Raw genomic sequence first — 22,993 nt, 5'->3', positions numbered from 1 at the left:
TTATGGTTTAAGAATATTATGTGTTAGGTTAGATGCTTTAGTTGTTTCAATAAACCTTAAAACTATGACCTAAATTCGTAAGGCTTTATTTAAAAAAATCACTTATTTTAAACACATAATGTAAAATAGTAATCGTCCACAACTAAAGTAATCGTTGTTCCACCCAAACACTGCCAAGTTTTAGCTACACTTGTGATAATTACGTACACATGTGATAAATGGATATTGTCATTCCTAAACACAAGCTGAAAAAAAGCTAACTCGAAATGGCTTGCCATTCCGCGCGCAGCGCGCGCGTTGGCTGCCCTAGTATATATTAAAATTAATTTAAAATACTTTAGACTCCCCCGACCCTTAACTAGTGCTTATTTCTCTTTAATATGTGAGTAATAATGTTATAAATATTTATTATATAGTGTTTATATTTCAAATTGAATAAACAAAAAAAGAAAAAAAAAAGGAGAGATTAAAAGATGCTTTAATTATTAAAATAAGTACAAATAATTAATCAATTTTGGTGATTCAAGAGACACTTTTAAGGCTTTTGAATTCGACGGGGGTAAATATGTAAACAAATATTTTTAGGGATATAAATGTTCATGCATTATTCATAAGAGCTTTTTAAAACTTTTTATAAGGTAAAAAATATTTTTAGAGATATAAATGTCCATGCACTATCCATAACAGATTACTTAAACTTTTGATAAGGTAGGGATTTGCGTATGATTGAAAAATTGAATTTTTCACATAAAAAGAAAACAAAAGTAATATCATAATCACATTGCGGGTCAGACATTTTGAGAGTAAGGGGAAAAGGGTAAGGGTTCCTTCCCCTTAAAGTTTCTTAATTGGAATTGAAACCTCAAGCTCAACAACCTCAAGGTTGAAAGGTGTAATATTTTCCACTAGACCAAACTTAGTTTGGTAAGAAATCCTCTTACTGCTAACCCAATTCCATACTACAGAGTACAAAGTACTCCGGAGTATTTGACACCTAGATTTTTTTTCAGTAGGCCTTTCTTGTCTACCATATGGTCCATGTATCTCTAGTGCACGGAGTTTGTATTAAAATCCGAAACATTGTACGATAACAAGTTAACAACTATTGAAAAATAGGCAAAATAATGAGTGACTAGAAGTTTGCAAGGTACATACAATTGCAAAATTGATAACGATTTCAATGTGTAATGTGAACATTAAACAGTCCAAATTCAAAAATAGCAAAAAAAATGTGTCTACACACACAAGTGACACAACACACTACACCTCATAATCTCATTCATTCACAAATCGCTGCAAAAATCTGCAATTTTCACACTTTTTCTCTCTTATAAAAACCCAACCCTTCACCATCTTCAACCCAGAAAAAACTCTTCATTTCTACCCACATTCAGAAACTTCCAGAAAAAAAAAACCAGAGCAACAATGGCGGGACAAGAAGTGAGCAACAAACAAGTAATCTTAAGGGATTACGTTGTTGGGTTTCCCAAAGAATCAGACATGGAGTTCAAAACTTCAAAGATTAACCTGAAACTTCCAGAAGATTCTAATGGGATTCTTCTTAAGAATCTCTACTTGTCTTGTGATCCTTATATGAGGAGTCGTATGACCAAGCATGATCGCCCTACTTATGTCGAATCTTTCGTACCTGGATCGGTATTTTTTAATTTTAATTGATACCCATTTAAATTTTTTATTGACTGTTTGATTAATTAATTGTTTGATTTTCAACCTCTTGTGATTATTTTATTATTTGTTGATTGACTAATTAATTAATTAATTCGTTTTGGGGTTAAATAATTTGTAAATGTGCTACCTTTCTTTTCATCATTTCATGTTTAGGGTGATGTTATAAACTCTATATAAAGGAATGGGACAGTTAAAATGAAATATATTTGTATTCAATTATTTGGGTTTATATGCAATTTTAATTTATTATATGCTAAAGTGTATTAATAAGGTTCGTTTTATAATCTAGAAATTTTTGTTGCATGTGTTATTTGGGAAATTTAGAAGTGTTAAAATAGGCTTTTGCAATGTTAAAATCAAAGCTGATGGTGGTTTAATAAATTTTGTTACATTAATTTTTGGCAAAATGGGTGCTATTTGTGGAGATGTTTAGCATAAGAGGTTTTGGGGAGGCATTTTTGAATGATATGAGATAATTTGTTATGACTTTATGCATATGAAATCACTGATTTCATAGTCTATTACCCGGTTTTACGAGTGTGTTTGGATAGTGGAATTTTGGAGAGAAAGGGAGAGAAGAAAAGGTGAAGGATTCATCTTCATTTGTTTTTGAACATGACATGGGAGAAGGGAATGGAAGAGAATAGGAAGAATTCATTTTCTTCATCTTCCTTTTCCCTCAACTTATATCCCCTTACAAATATGGTTTATGTAGGGCATTTTAGAGTTAGAGGGAGGGTATAGAAAGTGAGGGATCAATCTTCCCTCGTTTGGATATGATGTGGGGGTTGAGAGAAAGGAAGGGGACTAGAGGAATCCCTTTTCATTTTCTTCTTATAAGTTAAATCCTTCAAATGTTTGAAAGTTTGGAAGGAAATGCAAGCTCATTTCTTCCCTTACAACCTCTCCCTTTCCTTCCAAAATAGTTGACTGAACATAGTGTTGAAGGGGACGGGAACTGGATCCCTCTAATTCTCTTCCCTTCACTGAGTGAAGTCGTATCTGAATAATAAAATGAATGCTACGCATTCTTTTCCCTCCAAACACACTGTAAATTCAATAAAAAGGGGTAGAAGATTATAGAATTGTACTTGATAATCTCTGGTTAAAATGTTTTGTGTGCTAATTGCAGCTTGTTTTAAAGTAGTTAGTGGCAATACTATGGATCTGATCCCTCATAATGGATGTAATTGCCAATCATACACTTGCACAGAACGTTTACAAGTTGATTTTCCACCTATTACGGATATGATCACTATTCTACATCTTTCATTCAAGGTTTTATGTTCAATATGTTTGTCGATTCTTCTATTTCATGAGATCTTTAGGTGATAATTTCTGACTGCCGATGTGCACGTGTATGAATTATGAAAGATGATTAAACGTATTAAGTCAGTAACCCATAATTGGCCTGCTTCCTTGTTAACTTGTTACCTATCGAGTAAAATAGAAAATTTTCAGACTACAAGAATTAAGGAGATTTGCTAAAGCTAGAGTTAGGGAGGTGAGCTTTGTTTTGTGGCTTTGCCTCAACTAGTTACCTTGTCCTGCCAACGTTCTCCTTGACCCATTATATAGAATTTGGTTGGCCTTTGAATTAATAAGAATTATGGCATGCTAAACATGCAAAATTGTAAATGTATCGACAGTCCTACAGAAATTAAGAGCAAAGTTTGATACTTTTTTTGTTTTTTTCCTTAAAAACAAGTAGTGATAGAGGTTTTTTGGTGTGCGTGAAACTTCTGTTAACTAAAATGCTGATTTTTTTGCAGCCCATTATGGGGTATGGAGTGTCCAAAGTGCTGGATTCTCGGCATCCAGACTACAAGGTGGGTGACGTTGTATGGGGAATAACTGGATGGGAAGAATATAGTCTTATTTCATCCCCACAGTTCTTCTTTAAAATTGAGCATACTGATGTGCCTCTTTCCTACTATACTGGGATTCTTGGTAAGTTTTTGTGTTTTCCTTTAATTTTAATTTTTAGGAACTCTGAAAAATGTGGTACTAGTTGAATTATAGTATCTTTTCATATTTTCCGACTATTTCATTTCAGTTTTTGTTCTATTTGCTTGGAAAAACCATTGAATGTTCTCTGGAAATACTATTTGTGGGTAGAGCTGCAAGAACTTGACAAGCATTGAATTAAGCAATAGCTTCAGTTTTAATTATCAGCATTCAGCAGAAGAATAAGATATTATAAATGGATAAAATATGCTGTAGTCTGGAGCGTTTATTGAAGATATTATAAATGGATAAAATTCTACAGGGTTAGGCATCTGAATTGGATGTAAAAACTATTGCATGTGAATAGATTCTATGAAATTTAAGGTTTTGATTGTGAGGAGGGAGAAATACGTTTGTAAATCAGTGCTGATTGCTGATGAGGGCAATAAAGAAGGCAGACTCATCACTCCAATCCAGGATAACTGAGGGATCAGGACTGGGACTCACAACCCCGCTGCCTATAGGGACAAAGAGACGGGAAAGAAATAATACATAATCCAGGATGACTTACCTGTATGCTTTCACGTATCAATATATAAACTGTATTCAGAATTTGGGCTTTAAGAAGTAAATGAAAAGATGTTTTACTGAGACCTTGAGGATTACCATAAGAAATTTTTTTCCAACAGGAGGTGGTTCCTGCTAGGAATTTTGCAGCCTTCTAATCTCTTCTCAGCTATTTCAATAATTCAGATCATTTGACATGTTTGGCTTCTATCAATTTGTAGGTATGCCTGGCATGACAGCCTATGCTGGTTTCTATGAGGTTGGATCTCCTAAGAAGGGAGATCGTGTCTTTGTCTCCGCAGCGTCTGGTGCTGTTGGTCAACTAGTTGGACAACTTGCAAAATTGAATGGTTGCTATGTTGTTGGAAGTGCTGGTAGTAAAGAGAAGGTGATTTTTTTGATTCTACATGTTTGATTGTTACTTGTGGATGACATCCTTTTATGATTTTTAATCTTAGCATTTAAAATTATGATTGACAAATATAAGTTCTTGATGTAAGTTGCACTTGGTGGAGAGTTCTTGAATGCTAGTTGGATACCATTAAATATCACTTGGTAGAGAGTTTATACAACTTTTCAATTAAAACCTTTTTGCCATTTTGAAATATATTTCTGGTTCTCACTTGCTCTCACAACTTCCTGCATGTTAGGTTGATTTATTGAAAAACAAATTTGGATTTGATGAAGCCTTCAATTACAAGGAAGAGAAAGACTTAGATGCGGCCTTGAGGAGGTGAGTATTTACATGTACTGACTGCCAATATGTACTTCATATAACGTATTATGTCAAATCCTTATCTTTGTGCAAGAAGGTATGTCTAAGTGACCATTGCTAGAGTGAAACATTCATAACACAAGGGGAAATTTTATTATATGCCCATTTAAATTTTAAACTAAGACTGCGGTCCTCAAATCCTGATATCTTGCTTTGTTTAGATATTTTCCGGAGGGAATTGATATTTATTTTGAGAATGTTGGAGGTAAGATGCTTGAGGCTGTTCTATCGAACATGAGACTTCATGGCCGAATCCCAACCTGCGGAATGATCTCACAATATAATCTCGAACAGCCGGAGGGAGTCCACAATTTGTTTGAAATTATAGCCAAACGTATTCGTATGGAAGGATTTATAGTTTTCGATTACTATCATCTCTACCCTAAATATCTGGAAATGATCCTACCACACATCAGGGAGGGCAAAGTTTCATATGTTGAAGATGTTGCTGAAGGCTTAGAGAGCGCTCCTGCAGCCTTGATTGGGATCTACTCTGGCCGTAATGTTGGGAAGCAGCTCGTTGTGGTGTCTCGTGACTAAATTCTATCAAATGAAATTTGAACATGCTGTGTTGAGCTTTTAAGTGATGATGTTTGTAGTGAGTAGAATTGAGTGGTTTCTATTTTTGAAAGATTATGTTATAATAGTAATTAAAATAAATATGTATGGTACTTATGCATTTTGCATATCTTGTTATACTCTTGCAGTCTTACTTGATAATGCTAATTGGGATCTATTAGTTAATTCAACAATATAGGGCATACATTTGTGCATTTTTTGTTTGAAGAAAATCTGCATATGACGTCTAATATGTCTTGGCCTTTTGGGTTAACGGATTTGCCTTTGCATTTACGGGATCGGTTTTCTTATCTGTCCCCGGCCCTTGCCTTGTAAAATACTTTCCCCGGTTTTCTTATCTGTTTCCCGGCCCTCGCCTTGTAAAATACTTTCTTTGTTTCTTTTTAGTTGACAAGAATCTTTAGTCACATTTGTCAATGTACAAATTCAATCATTAATATCTTTAATTATCGATAAACAAAAATTATAAAAAGTTGATATTTTGAATATATACATTCGTAACAAAATCTCATTTGACTATATTTTTCTTCAAATATAAATTACAAATTGGTGTGTAAATAGTACTAAAGTCAAAACGTGTCAACTAATAAAAAACGGAGGTAGTCAATAGTATTAATAAGTTTCATAATATCAACTTTTTTATATTTTTTTAATTACTGTTTAATGATATATATCTAAAGTTGTATTGGCATGTGTGTCCATTTTTATTGTGTCAATTATTTAGGATTGGAGGAAGTATATATTAAGGGGCCGTTTAGTTCACTCGGGGTAAACGGAATGGAATGAACAAAGGGAATGGAAAAGAATGGAATGAAAATACCCAATTTTCTCTATGTTGTTTGTTTTCAAAACCAAGGGAAACAAACCCATCATCCCACCACCACACAACCACCCCACAACCACCTAATTCATTCACTTTCCACCTTTTCTAGCCACCATTCGTCCACCAAACCACCGGCCGCACCTACACCGCCGGGTGCCTCACCTTATTCACCGCCCTTCGCAGCACCTTCGCCGCCCTTCTCCGGCCTCGCGCTGCGATCTCTTCCCCAAAAACCAACCCAGAAAAGCCCTAGTAACATCCCACCCCCTAGAAATCCCTCCCTCTCCCCGAAAAACCACCGTCTGACCCTCCCCCACCCTCGAAACCCTAGCTGTTAGGCTTTCGAGGGTGAGGCAGGGTCGGACGGTGGTTTTTCGGGGGGAGGGAGGGATTTATAGGGGTTGGGGATGTTTTTGCGTGAGGAGAAGAGAGTTTTACGGGGAGGGGGAGAATCGTCGGAGGTCGTCAGAGAGGCGGCGAATCGTGGGTAGTGCGGTGGTTGGGTTTTCTCGGTGGTGTGTGGAGGTAAGAAGGTGGTGATGTGGTGGTGGCTAGGGAATGGAATGGAAAAGTCTAGGGGGTGGGGAATGAACTTAGAGGGATTTGGGGTAATGAAGAGGGGAAAGGGAATGAAAAAAAGTGCAAAACAAACATCAACAAAGGGAATCGGGTCAGTTGATTTCCATTCCCTTTCTTGATTATCCCCAACCAAACGGCCCCTAAGATTAATAGTGGAAGTCCGCGGTCCGTTTTAAGTATTCAGTAGTCTATGTCAACTAATTTGTTAATTATGGGCAAGTATGTCATCTATTTGGTTAATCACACAATGTGGCACAATAATAGATATGAATAATAATAATTTTATTCTAATCAACCATATTAATCACATATTATAATGATCCCTATAAGGCCAAGTATGTCATCTATTTGGTTAATCACACTAATAGATATGAATAATAATTTTATTCTAATCAACCATAATATATTAACATTAACCACATATTATAATGATTCCTAAATCATCATTACTACTTAAATAATCACAACTTCAACGTGAACATGAACAGTCAACAACAGCAATGAAAAGTATGAATACACCTCAAAATCTCAATCATACACACCCACATTCAACTTTCACACTTTTCGCTCTCCTATATATTCAATCTCCATTTTCAACCCAAATCAAGCCTTTTCATTATTACCCACTTTCAGAAACTTCTAGAAAGAAAAACAGAGCAAAACAGAGCAACAATGGCGGAAGAAGTGAGCAACAAACAAGTAGGGTTAAAGGATTACGTTGTTGGGTTTCCCAAAGAATCAGACATGGAGGTCAGAACTTCCAAGATTAACCTTAAACTTCCAGAAGATTCTAATGGGATTCTTCTTAAGAATCTCTACTTGTCTTGTGATCCTTATATGAGGAGTCGTATGACCAACCGTGATCGTGCTTCTTATGTCGAATCTTTCTTACCTGGATCGGTATGATTTATTTTGAATAATACCCTTTTCGATTTTTTTTATTCATTAATGTTTTGATTGTGATTAGTTTAATAATTGTTGATTAATTATCTGTTTATTTAGTTACTCCCTCCGTCCTTTTATTACATGCCTGTATTCTTTTTTGGGGTGACCAAAATTAAGTGTTGTTTCTAATTATAGGTGGTACTTTTTGCCAATATTATTCTTGTTTTGATGAGTTGTCATCATTTTTCTTTTTCTTTTTTGTACTTTACATCAATTCCCAATACTTTCTCTCTCCTAATTCTCAACCACCTTTTTCTTTCTCTCTATCTCTCTCTAACCCCACATGTATATTTTTACTCCCAATTTTTAGTTTTAAGGAATCTTTAGCTTTCTTAATTCCCGTGCAAAATGAGAAACATGCATGTAATAAGGGACGGAGGGAGTATTGTTTAATGTCTTCAAAAAAAAAAAGTTATTGTTTAGTGATGTTCTTTTGGAGTTTATGAATTGATTTTATATGTAACTAGGTTAATAATAAATACTCGTGATAAATAATGGTGTTAATTTAACAATAATTTATCCAAAAAAAAAATTTATTTGTAACAAAATAACTTGAATTTTAATTAGTTTATACGAATACTAAATACGTAAAGGTTATTGAATTGGATTATATTATAAATAAATAAATAAATAAATAAACATAATAATAGAAACTTAGAATCTATAAGGTTTTATATAAGAAAATTAAAATATTAGCTTAGGTTAGTACCCATATACGAACTCATATACATTTGTCCTTAAATTGTTGACACACTTTGATCGACATAATATGAAAATTTAGTTGAGATAATTTTACTTTCGGATAATTTGTATTCAATAATCAACTTTTTAAATATATCTTTAGTAATAGTCACATAAATGTTTAGAATAATTAAATAATTTTTCAATATATGTTTATTTTGTTCTTTTAAATGTTACGTATAATTTTAAGATTAATATAAACTATGCTACAAAAATTATTTTTCTTTTTTTTTGAAATAAATTTTATTATCAAATGATAAAAGTTAGAGAAAAAAAATGATATTGATTATTATAATAATTTTGGTAAAGAATATATTCCAGTATATTATTTTTAATCAATGTTAGTATTTTTGTAACTAAAAGTTTCCTATTATATAGAATATATGTAAAAAATTTAGTTGAATATAATTTGATTAAATATGTTGTCAAAAAACTAAAAAGGAAAGGAAAAAAAGGAGGGAAAATTTTTAACCAGGAAATGACAAGTGTCATTCCTGGTTTCGCCTTTAGTATAGGTTTATTGATTGATTGATTGATTATTTGTGGTAGGATAGTCACTACAAGAAAAATTACTTTTCGTAGCGATTATTTCGTAGCGATTGTACATTCGCTACAATATGCAAGTATGTTTGTGAAATAACTAAGGATGTCGTATCATTTTTACAATCGCCATGGTTATTCCATATAAAATCGATACGGAAAACATAATAATACATATCCACACTATTTTTACACATTTATATTATTTTGAGAAATCGTATCATTTACAATCGCCACTAAATCCTAAAAATCGATACGAAAATCCTTTTCAACACTAGATATATAAATATTTTTGACAAATAGTACATAAAATATGTCATAGCTTATTGGTGAAACATTTAATATAAGAGTTTGAGGTTGCATGTTCGAATCTTGTAAAGATCATACGCAAGTTTTTTTTTTTGAAGAAAATGAGTTAAACATTTATAGCGATTGTCATCGCTACAATAATCACCACGATTGGATATAGTTTTTCGTATCGATTGTTGAGGCCAACCCCAGCGATATTGAAAACCACTACTAAAGGCTAAGGCAACGGGGGATATTGTATCGAATGACCATTCGTTGGGAAAGATTTTTGTTGCAATTACAATCGATACTAAAGGTTAAAATAATCGCTACGAAAAGGTTATTTTCTTGTAATGAATGTATTACTAAACTCTAATTTAAGGAACAAGACAAGAGTGGAAATATAAATGTTAATATTTCTAGTTAATTATTTGAGTGCTTATGCAATTTGATTGCATTGTACTATGCTAAAGTATTAATTAGTGTTTCTAAAAAAAAAGTATTAATTAGTGTTGGTTTATGGCCTAGAATATTTTGTTGGAATAAGTGGCATGTGTTAGAGGACCAACTCAATGGTTGAGGCCCAACCCATACCTCGTGTAAATTAATTCCAATTTGAAGGAGGGAAGGATGAGATCCGAACCCGTGACTTTTGAATCACGCTGACATCGATACCATGTTAGAGGACCATTCAACCAAAAGCTTAAACTGATGGTGAAGACCCAGGAATATATTTTATACTTTATCAGCATGTGCTATTTTGTTGGTAAATTGCATTCATTGGATTCATAATTGAAGTGCTAAATAGGCATTTGGAGGATTGGAGTGTTATATCATAAAATTATACGAAGTACATGATGTGAGAAAGATTGTTACTCCCATCGTCCCATAATATAATGTCTATTTTCATTTTGCATGTTCAAGACACCCTTTTGACCATCAATTTTGTAAGTACACATTAACAAATATTGTTCAAAGATATCATTAAATTACATATTGAGACTGTGTTGACTCGAATGAACAATACAAGAGGGGGGGGGGGTGAATTGAATTGTAGAGGAACTAGGGTAATTTTTGCGGAATTAATAAAGAAACTCGAACAAAAACTAAAAGTGCAAAGAGAGATTTTACGTGGAAAACTCTTTGGCCCTAATCAAGAAGAAAAACCACGACCACGAAAGATTTTAAGCTCAACTCTTAATAATAATAGGGCAAACAACCTATTACAAATTAAGACTCTAAACTCAAGTTCCTCAATGAACTCAAGCACCCTTCAACTGATCCCTCAATCAATTGATCACTCTAACTCTCTCTTTCTCCTTGCTTCACTCAAAGCAATAAACACTCTTAGAGTTTCCCCAAACACTATCCCAATACAACTCAAGATTAAACTCTTAATACAAAGTACTAAGACACTCAAGGATTTAAGCGGATTATGACTTTTTTGAAAGCTAAAAGATTGTAATGCTCAAGTATATTTTTCTCAACAGAAAACCAAGTTTATTTATAAGAAGAGAAGGAAGTTAAAAACTACCGTTTTCCTTAACCTCCACTTATCCACAACTTCCACAAAATTAGGAAGTGCAGTTCGTGGGAGGTTGGGCAGCAAGCTAAAACGTTTTATTAGGAAGTGGTTTTACTGCTTCCTGATTTTTCTCAACCTCCTAGACTAAGTAAAACACACGTTTGAAAGAATATTTTCCCAAGTCAGATTTTCCTAAATGATAGACTTAGATAAAAACAGAAAATCTTTTTAACAAAAAGATATTTTAACTTTAAAGATATTTTTCGAAAATAAGCAAGTTAAAATATGGAAAATAAAATCTTTACTAAATTAAATCCACTTAAAGCTTTGATTCTGGAGCTTCAGTTCCTCACTTAAGGAACTTGCCTTTGAAGCTTCAACTCTGGAGCTTCAGTTTGTTCCTCACTAAAGGAACTTGACTTCTGATTGTCTTCTTTATCCTTCCAAGCATATCTTTGGACCTTGTTCTATGCTCCATCCTTACTCCAGAATTTCGTAGCATAAACCTGACATCAATCATAGCTCAAAACGAAAGTTAAACTTATATGGGTTTGCTTAGGTTCCTTGAGTCATCATCAAAACTTAAGGTCAACAGACTGTTTTTGGTTTAAAGAGAATTTGGATAGCTTCATAATTTCATAAGAAGGGGTGAAAAGGAAGACGAGGGGAGGGGAAGTAATAAGCTTGCATGTTTATTCCAAACCTTTTTAAATGTAAGAATTTGTAACTATATTAGTATTCCTAAGGGCACCTTAGCTACATAAACCGAATTTGATACTTTCGATGTTCTAGGTTGAGAAAGTAGTGATAAAGATTTGTTAGTTTGACATGAATGTTGGTCTGTTAACTAAGATGCTGAATATCTGCAGCCCATCATCGGATATGGAGTGTCAAAAGTACTGGATTCTCGGCATCCTAACTTCAAGGCAGGCGACCTTGTATGGGGATTTATTGGTTGGGAAGAATATAGTGTTGTTTCATCACCTCAGCTTTCCTTTAAAATCGAGCATACAGATGTTCCGCTTTCCTACTATACTGGGATTCTTGGTAAGCTTCGTTATTGATTCATCAATGTTGCAGCGTTCCAATCTCTTTATCATTTGATATGTTTGTCTTCTATCAATATGTAGGAATGCCTGGCATTACAGCCTATGCAGGCTTGTATGAGATTGGATCTGCTAAGAAGGGAGATCATGTCTTTGTCTCCGCGACATCTGGTACTGTTGGGCAATTAGTTGGACAACTCGCAAAGTTAACTGGTTGCTATGTTGTGGGAAGTGCTGGTAGCAAAGAGAAGGTGATTTTCTTATTGACAAACACATCTAAATGCTATTTTGATACCATTATATATCACTTGATTTTTGAAGGATAATTAATGGAATTAAGTTGCTCTATCTTTATTGAGGAAATACAAGTTAATCTTTATGATTGACACAATATGTTAATCATAAGGGTAGAATTGACACTTCAATGAATTAATTGGGATATGTTTGTAAATTTGCTAGGATGTCTGTTAGTTTAGCTTTTTCCTTCCCTTTTCCTCTTTGCTAGTACTTTCTCTCTCCTCACTCCTCTAACTTACATCAACAATGGCACTTCAACTCCAAAATTTTCAACCTCATTTCTTCACCACAAACACCACCATCACAACCACTGACATTTGCTATCTTATCTCCTTTCGCTGCGGACATCACTTTATTCTACATTTTCAAAAATCAAGCTCAATTGATGGAGCTTCAATGGAGGACATAGTCACCCCTACTCTTTGGGGTTGACCATGCCCTTAATTTCACCTTTCATTCATAGGGTTTTTGTTTGAAATCGGGGAAGGTGGGTGGAGATTGGGGAAGCTTCAATGGTGGTCGAGGTCGGGAAGCTTTAATTTAATGGTGGTTAAGGCCGGGAAGCTTCAATGGTGGTCGAGGTCGGGAAAGCTTTAATGGAGGAAAAAGCAGGAAGCTTTTCAATGGAGGAAATTTTAATGGTGGTGTTGGTAAAGTGACGAAAAACTATCGTTAAATTGGCGTTATCTTCACTCATGAGGTGGCATGAAAACTTCTCTTCAATATTTCAATTATGCCATTAGATTGACGAATTTCGTCAATCATAAAGATCAACTGGGGCTGGCTCATCTTTATTCGGGTTTATATAAAAAGGCGATGTTCATATAACTTTGCAATAAAAGCTCTGTTTCTGATTTTGAAATCATCTGGTTCTTACTTGTTCTCATAACTTCCTGCTATGTTAGGTTGATTATTGAAAAACAAATTTGGATTTGATGAAGCCTTCAATTACAAAGAAGAGGAAGACTTGGATGCAACCTTGAAACGGTGAGTATGTATGATGCTTTAGGCCAAATATTTAACATTGTGCAAAACTGAATATCTAAATGACTATTGCCAGTAATGCTAGTGGAACATCCACAATACTACCTCCGTTAAATGTTATGTACAACTTTGGAATATTTTATCTCTTACAAATAATAATGGGAATTTCCTGTTTCTCATGGTGAGAAACAAATTTGTTTCTCATAATGGCGTTTTCGTGAATAAATTAACAACTTTTTCATTATTGTGGGCTCCACAATTGAATAAAGTTGTTGGTTTATTTGCAAAAATGCCATGTGAGAAACAAAATTTGTTTCTCACCATGAGAAACTGGGGCATCCTCAAATAATAATACCCCAAATTAAAGTTACACATAACATTTAACGGAGGGCGTATGTTAGATTATGGAAATAATCTTTTGTAATTATCTTTGCATATATTTAGTGTATATTTTTCCTAGTTTAGCGTAGCTTAACCTAGACGCCTAATCTTGTATATATACTAATCTTTGATGAATGAGAAGGTTACGGCAAATATTCACATATTCTCTCATGGTATCAGAGCCAACGTATAACTGATATTTTGGAGATCTTGCTTTGTTTAGGTACTTTCCGGAAGACATTGACATTTATTTCGAGAATGTTGGAGGGAAGATGCTTGACGCGGTTCTGTTAAACATGAGACCTCATGGCCGAATCCCAGTCTGTGGGCTGATCTCACTGTACAATCTCCAACAGCCTGAGGGAGTCTACAATTTATCTAATATTATAGCTAAACGTGTTGAGCCTATGAACAATCCACATGTGAGCATTCTCTTGTCCCACACTAAAAAACACTAAACACTAAAGGGGGAGTGTAGTGGTAATGAAATCCCACATTGAAAGAATTCAAGAGTTACCACCACTATATAAGGCTAAGGGGCTACTCCCTCATTGTCATATGGTTTTGAGGTGGAACCTCCTTGGTCTTGTAAAAGTGGTGGACTTGCACTCTCCCGTGACGGGTGCGGCCCAGACCCGTATTTAACAAAACACATTCGTATGGAAGGATTTATAGCTTTCGATCATTATCATCTCTACCCTAAATACTTGGAAATGATCCTGCCATACATCAGGGAAGGCAAGGTTTCATATGTTGAAGATGTTGCTGAAGGACTAGAGAATGCTCCTTCTGCCTTGATTGGGATCTTCTCTGGCCGTAATGTTGGGAAGCAACTCGTCGTTGTGGCTCGTGAGTAACGCTAAATGAGCCATGAGTATGTCGTGTTGAAGGACTAGAGAATGCTCCTTCTACTCTTGAAAGACGGTTGTTTTATAGGTATTTAGATGTGTACTGAGCTTATTTATGTACTTTTCCATTTTGCATTTCTATTTTTACTTGAATAATTTTGTGTTTGTTTTTTTTGGTTTTACTGTGTATGCATATGTCATTGTACGTCCTTATTACCTTAATTACCTATGTCATTGTACGTCCTTATTACCCTAATTGTAAACATATATAAAATTCTTGGAATATTTTTAGTGAGAAAATTAATAATACCTTAATTACTTACATGTTTTTTTTTTTTTTTTCTCATAGAGATGCACCTATTTACTTTACATACACACTTACCTTGATAAAAATTGTCAACTGAATACAGACGGGATAAATATATATATTTTGAATACGATGATAATTTTACAAGTCTCAAATTGTGACATGTTACAAAATTCCAACATAAAACATCAAAATGAAACAGAAGTAGATACTTAAAACTTTCTTTACTAATCCGGCCTACTTAATACACATTAATTAAGAATGAAGTAACCTATTTTTTTAACGAAGTAGGCTGGACCATTTTGAAGGATAAACCAGTACCCTCAAGTTTTTCATGCATGAGATTATTCATCCTTTCTACCATTAAAGGTGTTAAATGATGAGTCCAATCCCCAACTTCCCCCTTCCTAAAATAGCTATTTTTCTCAAAGTACTTGTTAATCACCCCACTTTTGTTACCCTCTAATTCTCTTAGATTATTTATACTACACATCTCTACTGTATCTTCTATTACACCTTCACTTTCTTCTTTTAAACAAAATGGTACACCTACTAACTCAGCTAACCTCTTCACATGAAATATCGGATCCTCCTTCAAATCCTCGTACTTGAAAAATAACACCTTATTAGGCCGCTCTAAACTCTGCTTCCAGTATCCAACCACGTGTTCAAAAAACGGTCCATGTGGCATCCTCCCAGCATAAAAATCCTCAAAATAGTCCTCCATACTAAAACAAAAATCTTCACCTTCCATCTTTTTCATCATTTTTATAGAGAAGTAATACAACGAAACGAGCGTGTCCAAGGGATTCCGACCAACGTACAAAACCCGACACCTCGAAGTCGTTATACTCTCAGGAAGAGAAGTATAGGGCAAGTGGGTGTGGAAAAGCCTCGGCGAAGGAAGTGTTATACTACTAAGCAATAAAACAGAAATTACTTATCTCTTGATGCGTGAACCAAAGTGACAATAGCCGCGTCGTGGAAAACCACTGACCCAAAAGACGATTCCGAACTACCTCCCGGTGCTGTAGACTAGAAGCGGTCGCCCTCCAAAAGAAAGAATATTCTGTTTAACAAGGAAAAAGAAATAAAATTCCTCCAAAAAGATAACAAGGACCCACGCCCGCCCAAGACCCGAGCCCGGCCCAACGCGCGCGCGCGTGTGGAGTAACACTTAACTCCCACTCACTCAACTAAGTAGTGTTAAGACACTACAATATAAAAACAAGGAAAAACCTTTCCCCCCAACCAATGTGGGATTTTCCCCTTTCATTTGTTTTTCTCTCTCTCTTGTTTTCCCCATCCCTCTTATTTTATATCAAGAACTTCCAACAGGAAGCTCATCAAGGTGTTGAGGCTGAGGATACTCGAAAGCATTGCCATAAACATCAACCTCTAACCGATACACAAGCTCATGTGGATGATATTTGAGCAAAGGGGTTTGATCTTTAGGGTAACGAAAACGATTAACAACCGAAAAGAGGAACGATTTTAACCAAGTGGTATCGGTTTTAGGGAAGCTAGCTATGATAATATCGGTGTTTCGAGGTTGAAAGTGTCGTTGAAACATAAGGGTGCTCTTAAGGTAGTTTTTTATATTAGGATGCCAAAACATAAGGGTTTCAATGTTTCATTATAAAATGTAAATTATTTCATCTATGATCTAAAAAAAAAAATAAAAAAAAAAAAAAAAACTTTAATATTTATTAGGGCCCAATTTCTAAGTTTAGAACAGGCCCCTAAAATGATTGGGACGGCCCTGGTGAACAACTATTTCTCTAACGATATTTATATATTTTCCCTTATTATATACTCCGTAGTCATGAAAGAATTCTCCAAACATGACTAGTTATATGACGCATGCATGCATTAGCGACCCTAATAATATCAAATGCAAGTTTTAGCGACGCAGAGGCGTAGACTATGAAAATCTCAGCTAGTGGAGTTGGCGTTATCAATTCATTTGTAGCCTACAAAAGTTACAAAGGTGAAGAAAGTTTCAACGGATTATAAAATCAAAGCATGCAATGACAATTTGGCCTAATCAAGAAATCATAATAAAGTTGCACCGTAATACCTCATTTAGTCATATTTCAATATCCTAAATAAATTTATTACATAGGTAGTACGTTTTGTGTGTGGTTGGCCACATCATGCGGCCACTTGAAAAAAACAAAGTAACCCCTATAACATTGATCGAGTAACCCCTATAATATTGACCGAGTAACTCTTAAGTAACCCCTATAACACTGACGAAGTAACCCCTGTAAACTGAACGAGTAACCCCTATAACACTAACGAAGTAACTCTCATGATGGATGGCCACACCGTGTGACCAGCCACATATTGAGAAATGAAATTTGTTTCTCATAGGAACATTTTCGTGAATAAATAAACAACCTTTTCATTATTGTAGGCTCCACAATTGAATAAAGTTGTTGGTTTACTTACGAAAATGCCATGTGAGAAAAAAAAAATGAGAAATTGGGTCATCCCCAAGAGGCAAAATTAAAGGAGCGGTCATTGTCATTTTTTGTTTACAAAGAGAATTAGTTTGAACACCCTTTTTTTTAAGTGAAAAATTATGGGAATTAGTTTGAAGTCATGATCAAATGAAATTCAAAATAAGGATACAATTGGCCTATATATATAAATCAAAGGTGGAAAGACCAATTCTTGCTCAAAACACAAATTAAATTATGGATGAAGAAAATCATGAAGCAGGAAATAAGCAAGTAATATTGAAGAATTATGTAATCAAACGTTTTCCAAAAGAATCAGACATGGAAGTAAAAACTACTAAGATTGAGCTTAAACTTACAGAATCTTGTTCTACCAATGATATTCTTGTGAAGAATCTCTACATCTCTTGTGATCCTTAGATTCGAAATCTTATTAACGATGACAACAACATGCCTGCTGCCCATAGGACTCTTGTTGGATCGGTAACCTTTCGAGTTTTTCTATTTTCTCGAATTTTAATAGTATTGCTAGATGATCGATGTATGGTATCAGGGATAGATCAACTAAGAGTTTCTCGTTATAGCGTGACATATTTACTTTAATTTGTATTGATCTCGTGACATATTTTTTGTAACTCGTAAAAATATTTCGAGTAATAATTTGTTTTTAAAACACGTGTTTTAGCCATTGACTAGATATGGAGTGGCCAAAGTATTGGAATCCAAGCACAACAACTACAAGAAAGGAGATCTAGTATGGGGAATTACAAGGTGGGAAGAATACAGTCTTCTTATATCACCTAACAACCTCTTTAAAATCCACCATGTTGATGTTCCTTTGTCCTACTACACTGGAATTCTTTGAAAATTCTATAGTGGTCATTTGAAATATGACTATCATAATATTTTAATGATTATATAGTTCATAATTTACGTATTTTTATCCAACTAATTAATTATATTATTGTATTTTTGCTATGAAATATTATAATCACCATTTTTTCAATTTATCAAATTTTAAGTTTGATTTATGTAATTTTTACTCTTATTTTTATAGTTTCTCGAAAAATATCCATTTTATGTTGGATTAAAATTTTCAAAAATTATATTTACACTGTAGAACTTAGAATACTAATTGTGTCCAATTTATAGTGTGAAAAAATGAATCGCTCATATTGTTTATCAATAAAATCTTAACATAGTCATATTTTAAACGACCGCTGTAGAAACATCCGGAATTCTTGGTAAGATTCTATCCTCTTAGTCCTATACTAAATATAGATGTGACAAAAATACTCAATAAGTTGTTGTGTCATGTTCGGAAAGTATTAAGGGGTGGGATGGGGGATAGAAAATCATATAAATTGAAAATTTTATATTAGTCGTTTGAAATATAACTACCATAATATTTAATAATTATGTAGTTCATAATTGACATCTATTTTGCCAAATAATTAATTATATTACTTTACTTTTGGTATAAAGTAGAATCATCAATATTTTTTTATTTATTAATTTTTTAGTTTTATTTATTTGCGGAGTAACTTTTATTCCTATTGTATAGTTTCTCGAAAAATATTTATTTTATGTTGGAATTTTTTTTAAAAAAAATCATATTTACATTATATAGCCTCCGTTTTATGTCCGGAAAGGATTAAGGAGTGGGATGGGGATAGAAAAGCGTACTTGGTAACATTAGCAAATTTAATTTTTACAAACTAATGAATAAAACTCACATCAAATAGATAAAGCTTTGATGTCGCTTAAGGAAGGTCTCGGGTTCGAGCCTCACCGTATGCAGAAACTCTTGTTGGGAGACTCACCCACCATAAGTCAGGTGTGCTACCCGAGTCGGATTCGGATGTAGTCGGAGTTAAGTTCTGGTGAACCGGGTGGGCATCCTAAAAAAAAAAAAAGCTTTTGCAAACTTATGAATAAAACTCCCATTTTCTCCTTCATTTCAAACACAAACCAAGCTTACCATGTTACTAATGGTTGGTCATTTGATCAATATAGGGATGCCTGGTATGACAGCTTATGCAGGGTTTTATGAAGTGGGATCTCCAAACAAGGGAGATCGCGTATTCATCTCAGCAGCATCCGCCATCCGGTGCTGTTGGTCAACTTGTTGGCCAATTTGCTAAGTTAGCTGGTTGCTATGTTGTTGGTACTGCTAGCACCAATCAAAAGGTTCATCTTCTAAAGAATGACTTAGGCTTTGATGAGGCTTTCAATTACAAGGAAGAATAAGATTTGGATGTTGCCTTGAAGAGGTTAGCGTACATAAATATCATGCAATTCAATTCATCATCTTAGAATTTAGATGTCTTTTCTTGTTGATTCAGTTTTTTACTAAAAAAATAAAAAGTTTAATACAAAGAGTAATGCTAAATGTAAGGACTTTTTATGAGAAACTATCTAATAAAGCATATATTTTGTGAGAAACAACCTAATAAAAAAAATGTTGTAAGAAACAATCTAATACAAGATAATATGTTGTAAAATGCTACCTATGGTCAGATTTCCTACGTTGACCAAACTTTTCGGCGTTGACCCACCATTAATCACCCTTAAAACCATCGCGAGAGTTGGCTTTCAAGGTGGTAATGTTGTTTCCGAGGTGGTTTAGGGATATTCCGAGTTATTGATGGTGGTTTCGGGTTATGAGATGATAATTCCGGTAGTGTTTTGAGGTGAGTCAATGTCGGAAAATTAGGTAAACGGTGAAAATCCGGTCATAGGTAGTATTTTACAACATTTTACCTTTTATTAGATAGTTTCTTACAACATTTTTTTTATTAGGTAGCTTCTCACAAAATATTTGCTTTATTAGGTAGTTTCTCAAAAAAAAAAAAAACCTCTAAATATAATGTTACATTTCCTCTTTCCATTATGATTGATAAAGTTACAATTTGTCACCTGTCTAAAAAAAATGGAATACCAATGCAATTTGGATAAAGTTATAAGTTAAACAAAGAATAAACTAAGAATTTGTATTCCCTTCGATTGTAATTATTAATTTATCAGTCACACATAAAGGTTGAGGTGATCGAGTAGTAATATCGCTTTCCATATAATCTAGATCAATCTGATGGTGTTCACAACTTGAGTGTGATCGTGAGTAAACGAATTCGAATGCAAGGATTTGTAGTATCTGATTTCTATCACCTTTACCCCAAGTACCTTGAGATGATCCTTCATCTAATCAAGGCATGCAAGATTTCATATGTGGAAGACATTGCTGAAGGTCTAGAAGCTGCTCCTGGAGCTTTAATTGGTCTTTTCACTGGTCGTAATGTTGGGAAACAAGTTATTGCAGTTGCTCGTGAGAGACTATTAATTTCGGATGAAGGGAGTATGAAGTACGAACCATGTTTCCATGTCCTCATATTTGGACGTGAATAAAACTTACTCCGTACTATCTTAGAAAATACTACCTCCATTTCTTATTACGTGCAACAAAGGAATTTTTTTTTTTTTTTTTTTTTTTTTTTTTTTTTTTTTTTTTTACAATAGCAAAAGGAAAACAAAGTGCTACAGAAAACTAGACAAGTTAGTCCGACAATTCCTAGCTATGTCGTCCGCCTTTTGAACCTGGTCCCTCCGAACTTTTAAGATTGTGCACCTTCGAAAACCCGATCCAACCTCCCTTAGTTCTTTTAGAATCCAGGTTATTAGAATATCTCTACCTAGATTATCTTGTAAATTGTCCAGAAGAGAGGTTGAATCGAATAAGATAAGAATCCCTTGCTTACCTTTGGCATGGGCCCATTTCATTGCTTCAAGGCAAGCCCAAGCCTCGCAATGGAGCACCGATGATGCTGCTCCATGTTTCCCACCTTCCTCCAAGTCATGGCCTTGAGAATTGTTTTTCACCGCCCAACCAATGTCCGCCCTTGTAGTCTTCTTATCCCAGGACCCATCCCCTTCTACTATGAAATCATCAAATATTTTATGTCTCACAAATAATATCCCTTTATTGCACATAATAAAAAACGGAGGTAGTATATTCTTTATTATGTCTTCTTAGCTTGCAATTGGTGCCACTTAGGTTGGTAAAAAATCATGTATCAATAAAACAAGCCTTTGAACGTGACTACGTAAGGGATGTTGAAGGAAAAATTTAAAACAATGTCCATTTTTTTTAGTATTGTAACATGGGAGGAATTCCGTCCCAAATCACGATTAATGAACCTTACATATCCTTAAGGAAAATTTGTCAATTATTACCGCAAGTTAATACCACTTTGTAAATTACTACCGGAAATTTAAAAAGTTGTGAATTACTACCTCAAAAAATTTTAAGATGTTGCTATTACTACCAAACTCCCATTAAACTCAGCTATGACGTCATTATATCACTTTAACCCATGATTAAAGCTCTTAACCATGGTCAAACATGGGTTAAAGCCCTTAACCATGACGTCATTATATCCCTAACCCATTTTCTTTTTTTTAAGGGGCTGGTTAAAGCCCTAAACCATGGTCAAACATGGGTTAAAGGGATATAATGACGTCATAGTTGGGTTTAATGGGGGTTTGGTAGTAATCGCAACATCTTAAAATTTTTTGCGGTAGTAATTCACAACTTTTTTTAATTTGCGGTAGTAATTTACAAAGTGGTATTAACTTACGGTAGTAATTGGCAAATTATCCAATCTTTAATTATGCTTCGTATAACAGTAACTATGGAGAAAATATTTGAGATTATTAAAGTATACTTTTGTTTCATAAAAATTTCAACACTTTGACCAAATCTCTCATACTTTTAGGCCTTGTTCTATTGAGCTTATGGGCGGAGCAGAGCAGGGATCAGCAGAGCGGAGCAGATTTCAGGATAACAGAGCAGAGCCGAGCAGATTAGATTTCAACATTATTAATACCATTATTAATACTATTACTAATATGCAGCAGCATTGATAACAATCTTAAATGTTCGGATTCATGGGAGTAGCGAAGTATAACAATAGAAGAATCAAGGGAAACCAACTAAAAATTCAAGAGACCTCCAACCCCTGTGTTTTCAATTGCCTCTTAGAGATCCTTTGTTCTTCTCCTGCAAACTCTTGATTAGCTGTATGAACTGTACAGGAGTGATACTCAAATTCGGTTGTATTTCCTTATCATCAACCTCCTTATCTTTCATGTCGTTATCAGAGTCGGGATCTACGATTGTACATCGTATTCCTTTCCTCTATTGTTTTATTTGTTTATTATGTTTGCTCTATAATTTCTATTGTACTGTCAAGGCTAATTTTTGCAGCTGTTAGCTGCGGCTACGGCGGCGGCTGCTGCTGTTGTTGTTATTATTATTGGGTTGCGCTTCCGGCCTGGTTTCTTTACCAGCATCCAATCCCCATAGTTATCTACTTCTTCTGGCTTATGAGCTGTTACTTGATTATGTAACTCAACCAAGTTAAGTTGCTCATTGACATTATCAATTATCATATTGTCATTAGGTTGACCAAGAGCACATTGATCATCTATGTGACCCAATTTCCCACACTTGTAACAAACATCTTGATTCCCTCATATTGTATCCTCTAGATTTTTCCTGCCAAAATTTGGCTAGCAATAGCTTAGATAAATCAATCTCGACACTCAGTCTAGTAAATTGACCCCATTCTGCATAAGTTGTTGCCCTATCAACCCATATAACTTTCCCAA

General features: G+C 34.4%; 2 protein-coding genes and 2 pseudogenes across 2 annotated transcripts; 3 read left to right on the top strand and 1 right to left on the bottom strand.

Annotated features, from left to right (window-relative positions):
* The first annotated feature begins 1,274 nt into the window (after positions 1–1,274).
* On the top strand, positions 1,275–5,712 carry LOC145631907 (2-alkenal reductase (NADP(+)-dependent)-like). Its single transcript, XM_081684134.1, has 5 exons — positions 1,275–1,656; positions 3,462–3,639; positions 4,425–4,591; positions 4,854–4,936; positions 5,140–5,712. Exons 1-5 carry the CDS (start codon positions 1,426–1,428, stop codon positions 5,516–5,518), a joined length of 1,038 nt encoding a protein of 345 aa, XP_081540260.1. The 5' UTR covers positions 1,275–1,425; the 3' UTR covers positions 5,519–5,712.
* Positions 5,713–7,539: 1,827 nt separating this feature from the next.
* On the top strand, positions 7,540–15,173 carry LOC145630444 (2-alkenal reductase (NADP(+)-dependent)-like). The gene is made up of 6 exons (XM_081682699.1): positions 7,540–7,859; positions 11,868–12,045; positions 12,129–12,298; positions 13,264–13,328; positions 13,930–14,111; positions 14,367–15,173. Exons 1-6 carry the CDS (start codon positions 7,632–7,634, stop codon positions 14,561–14,563), a joined length of 1,020 nt encoding a protein of 339 aa, XP_081538825.1. The 5' UTR covers positions 7,540–7,631; the 3' UTR covers positions 14,564–15,173.
* LOC145632586 (cytosolic sulfotransferase 5 pseudogene) lies at positions 15,133–16,706 on the bottom strand (annotated as a pseudogene).
* An 857-nt stretch (positions 16,707–17,563) lies between these two features.
* On the top strand, positions 17,564–20,814 carry LOC145632585 (2-alkenal reductase (NADP(+)-dependent)-like; annotated as a pseudogene).
* The last annotated feature ends 2,179 nt before the right edge of the window (positions 20,815–22,993 follow it).

The sequence above is a fragment of the Chenopodium album genome, chromosome 5 (assembly GCF_948465745.1).
Source record: "Chenopodium album chromosome 5, dcCheAlbu1.1, whole genome shotgun sequence".
In the NCBI taxonomy this organism is placed as follows: Eukaryota; Viridiplantae; Streptophyta; class Magnoliopsida; order Caryophyllales; family Amaranthaceae; genus Chenopodium; species Chenopodium album.
Note: the sequence above shows the minus strand (reverse complement) of the source record. Positions and strands in the feature narration are given on the sequence as shown.

Bases quoted from the DNA above. Each gene is read 5' to 3' on its own strand.
- LOC145631907 (XM_081684134.1), top strand. From the start codon at position 1,426: ATGGCGGGACAAGAAGTGAGCAACAAACAAGTAATCTTAAGGGATTAC. The intron at 1,657-3,461 runs GTATTTTTTAAT...ATTTTTTTGCAG, and splicing joins AATCTTTCGTACCTGGATCG to CCCATTATGGGGTATGGAGT. The intron at 3,640-4,424 runs GTAAGTTTTTGT...ATCAATTTGTAG, and splicing joins CTACTATACTGGGATTCTTG to GTATGCCTGGCATGACAGCC.
- LOC145630444 (XM_081682699.1), top strand. From the start codon at position 7,632: ATGGCGGAAGAAGTGAGCAACAAACAAGTAGGGTTAAAGGATTACGTT. The intron at 7,860-11,867 runs GTATGATTTATT...GAATATCTGCAG, and splicing joins AATCTTTCTTACCTGGATCG to CCCATCATCGGATATGGAGT. The intron at 12,299-13,263 runs ATTTTCTTATTG...TTATTGAAAAAC, and splicing joins CTGGTAGCAAAGAGAAGGTG to AAATTTGGATTTGATGAAGC.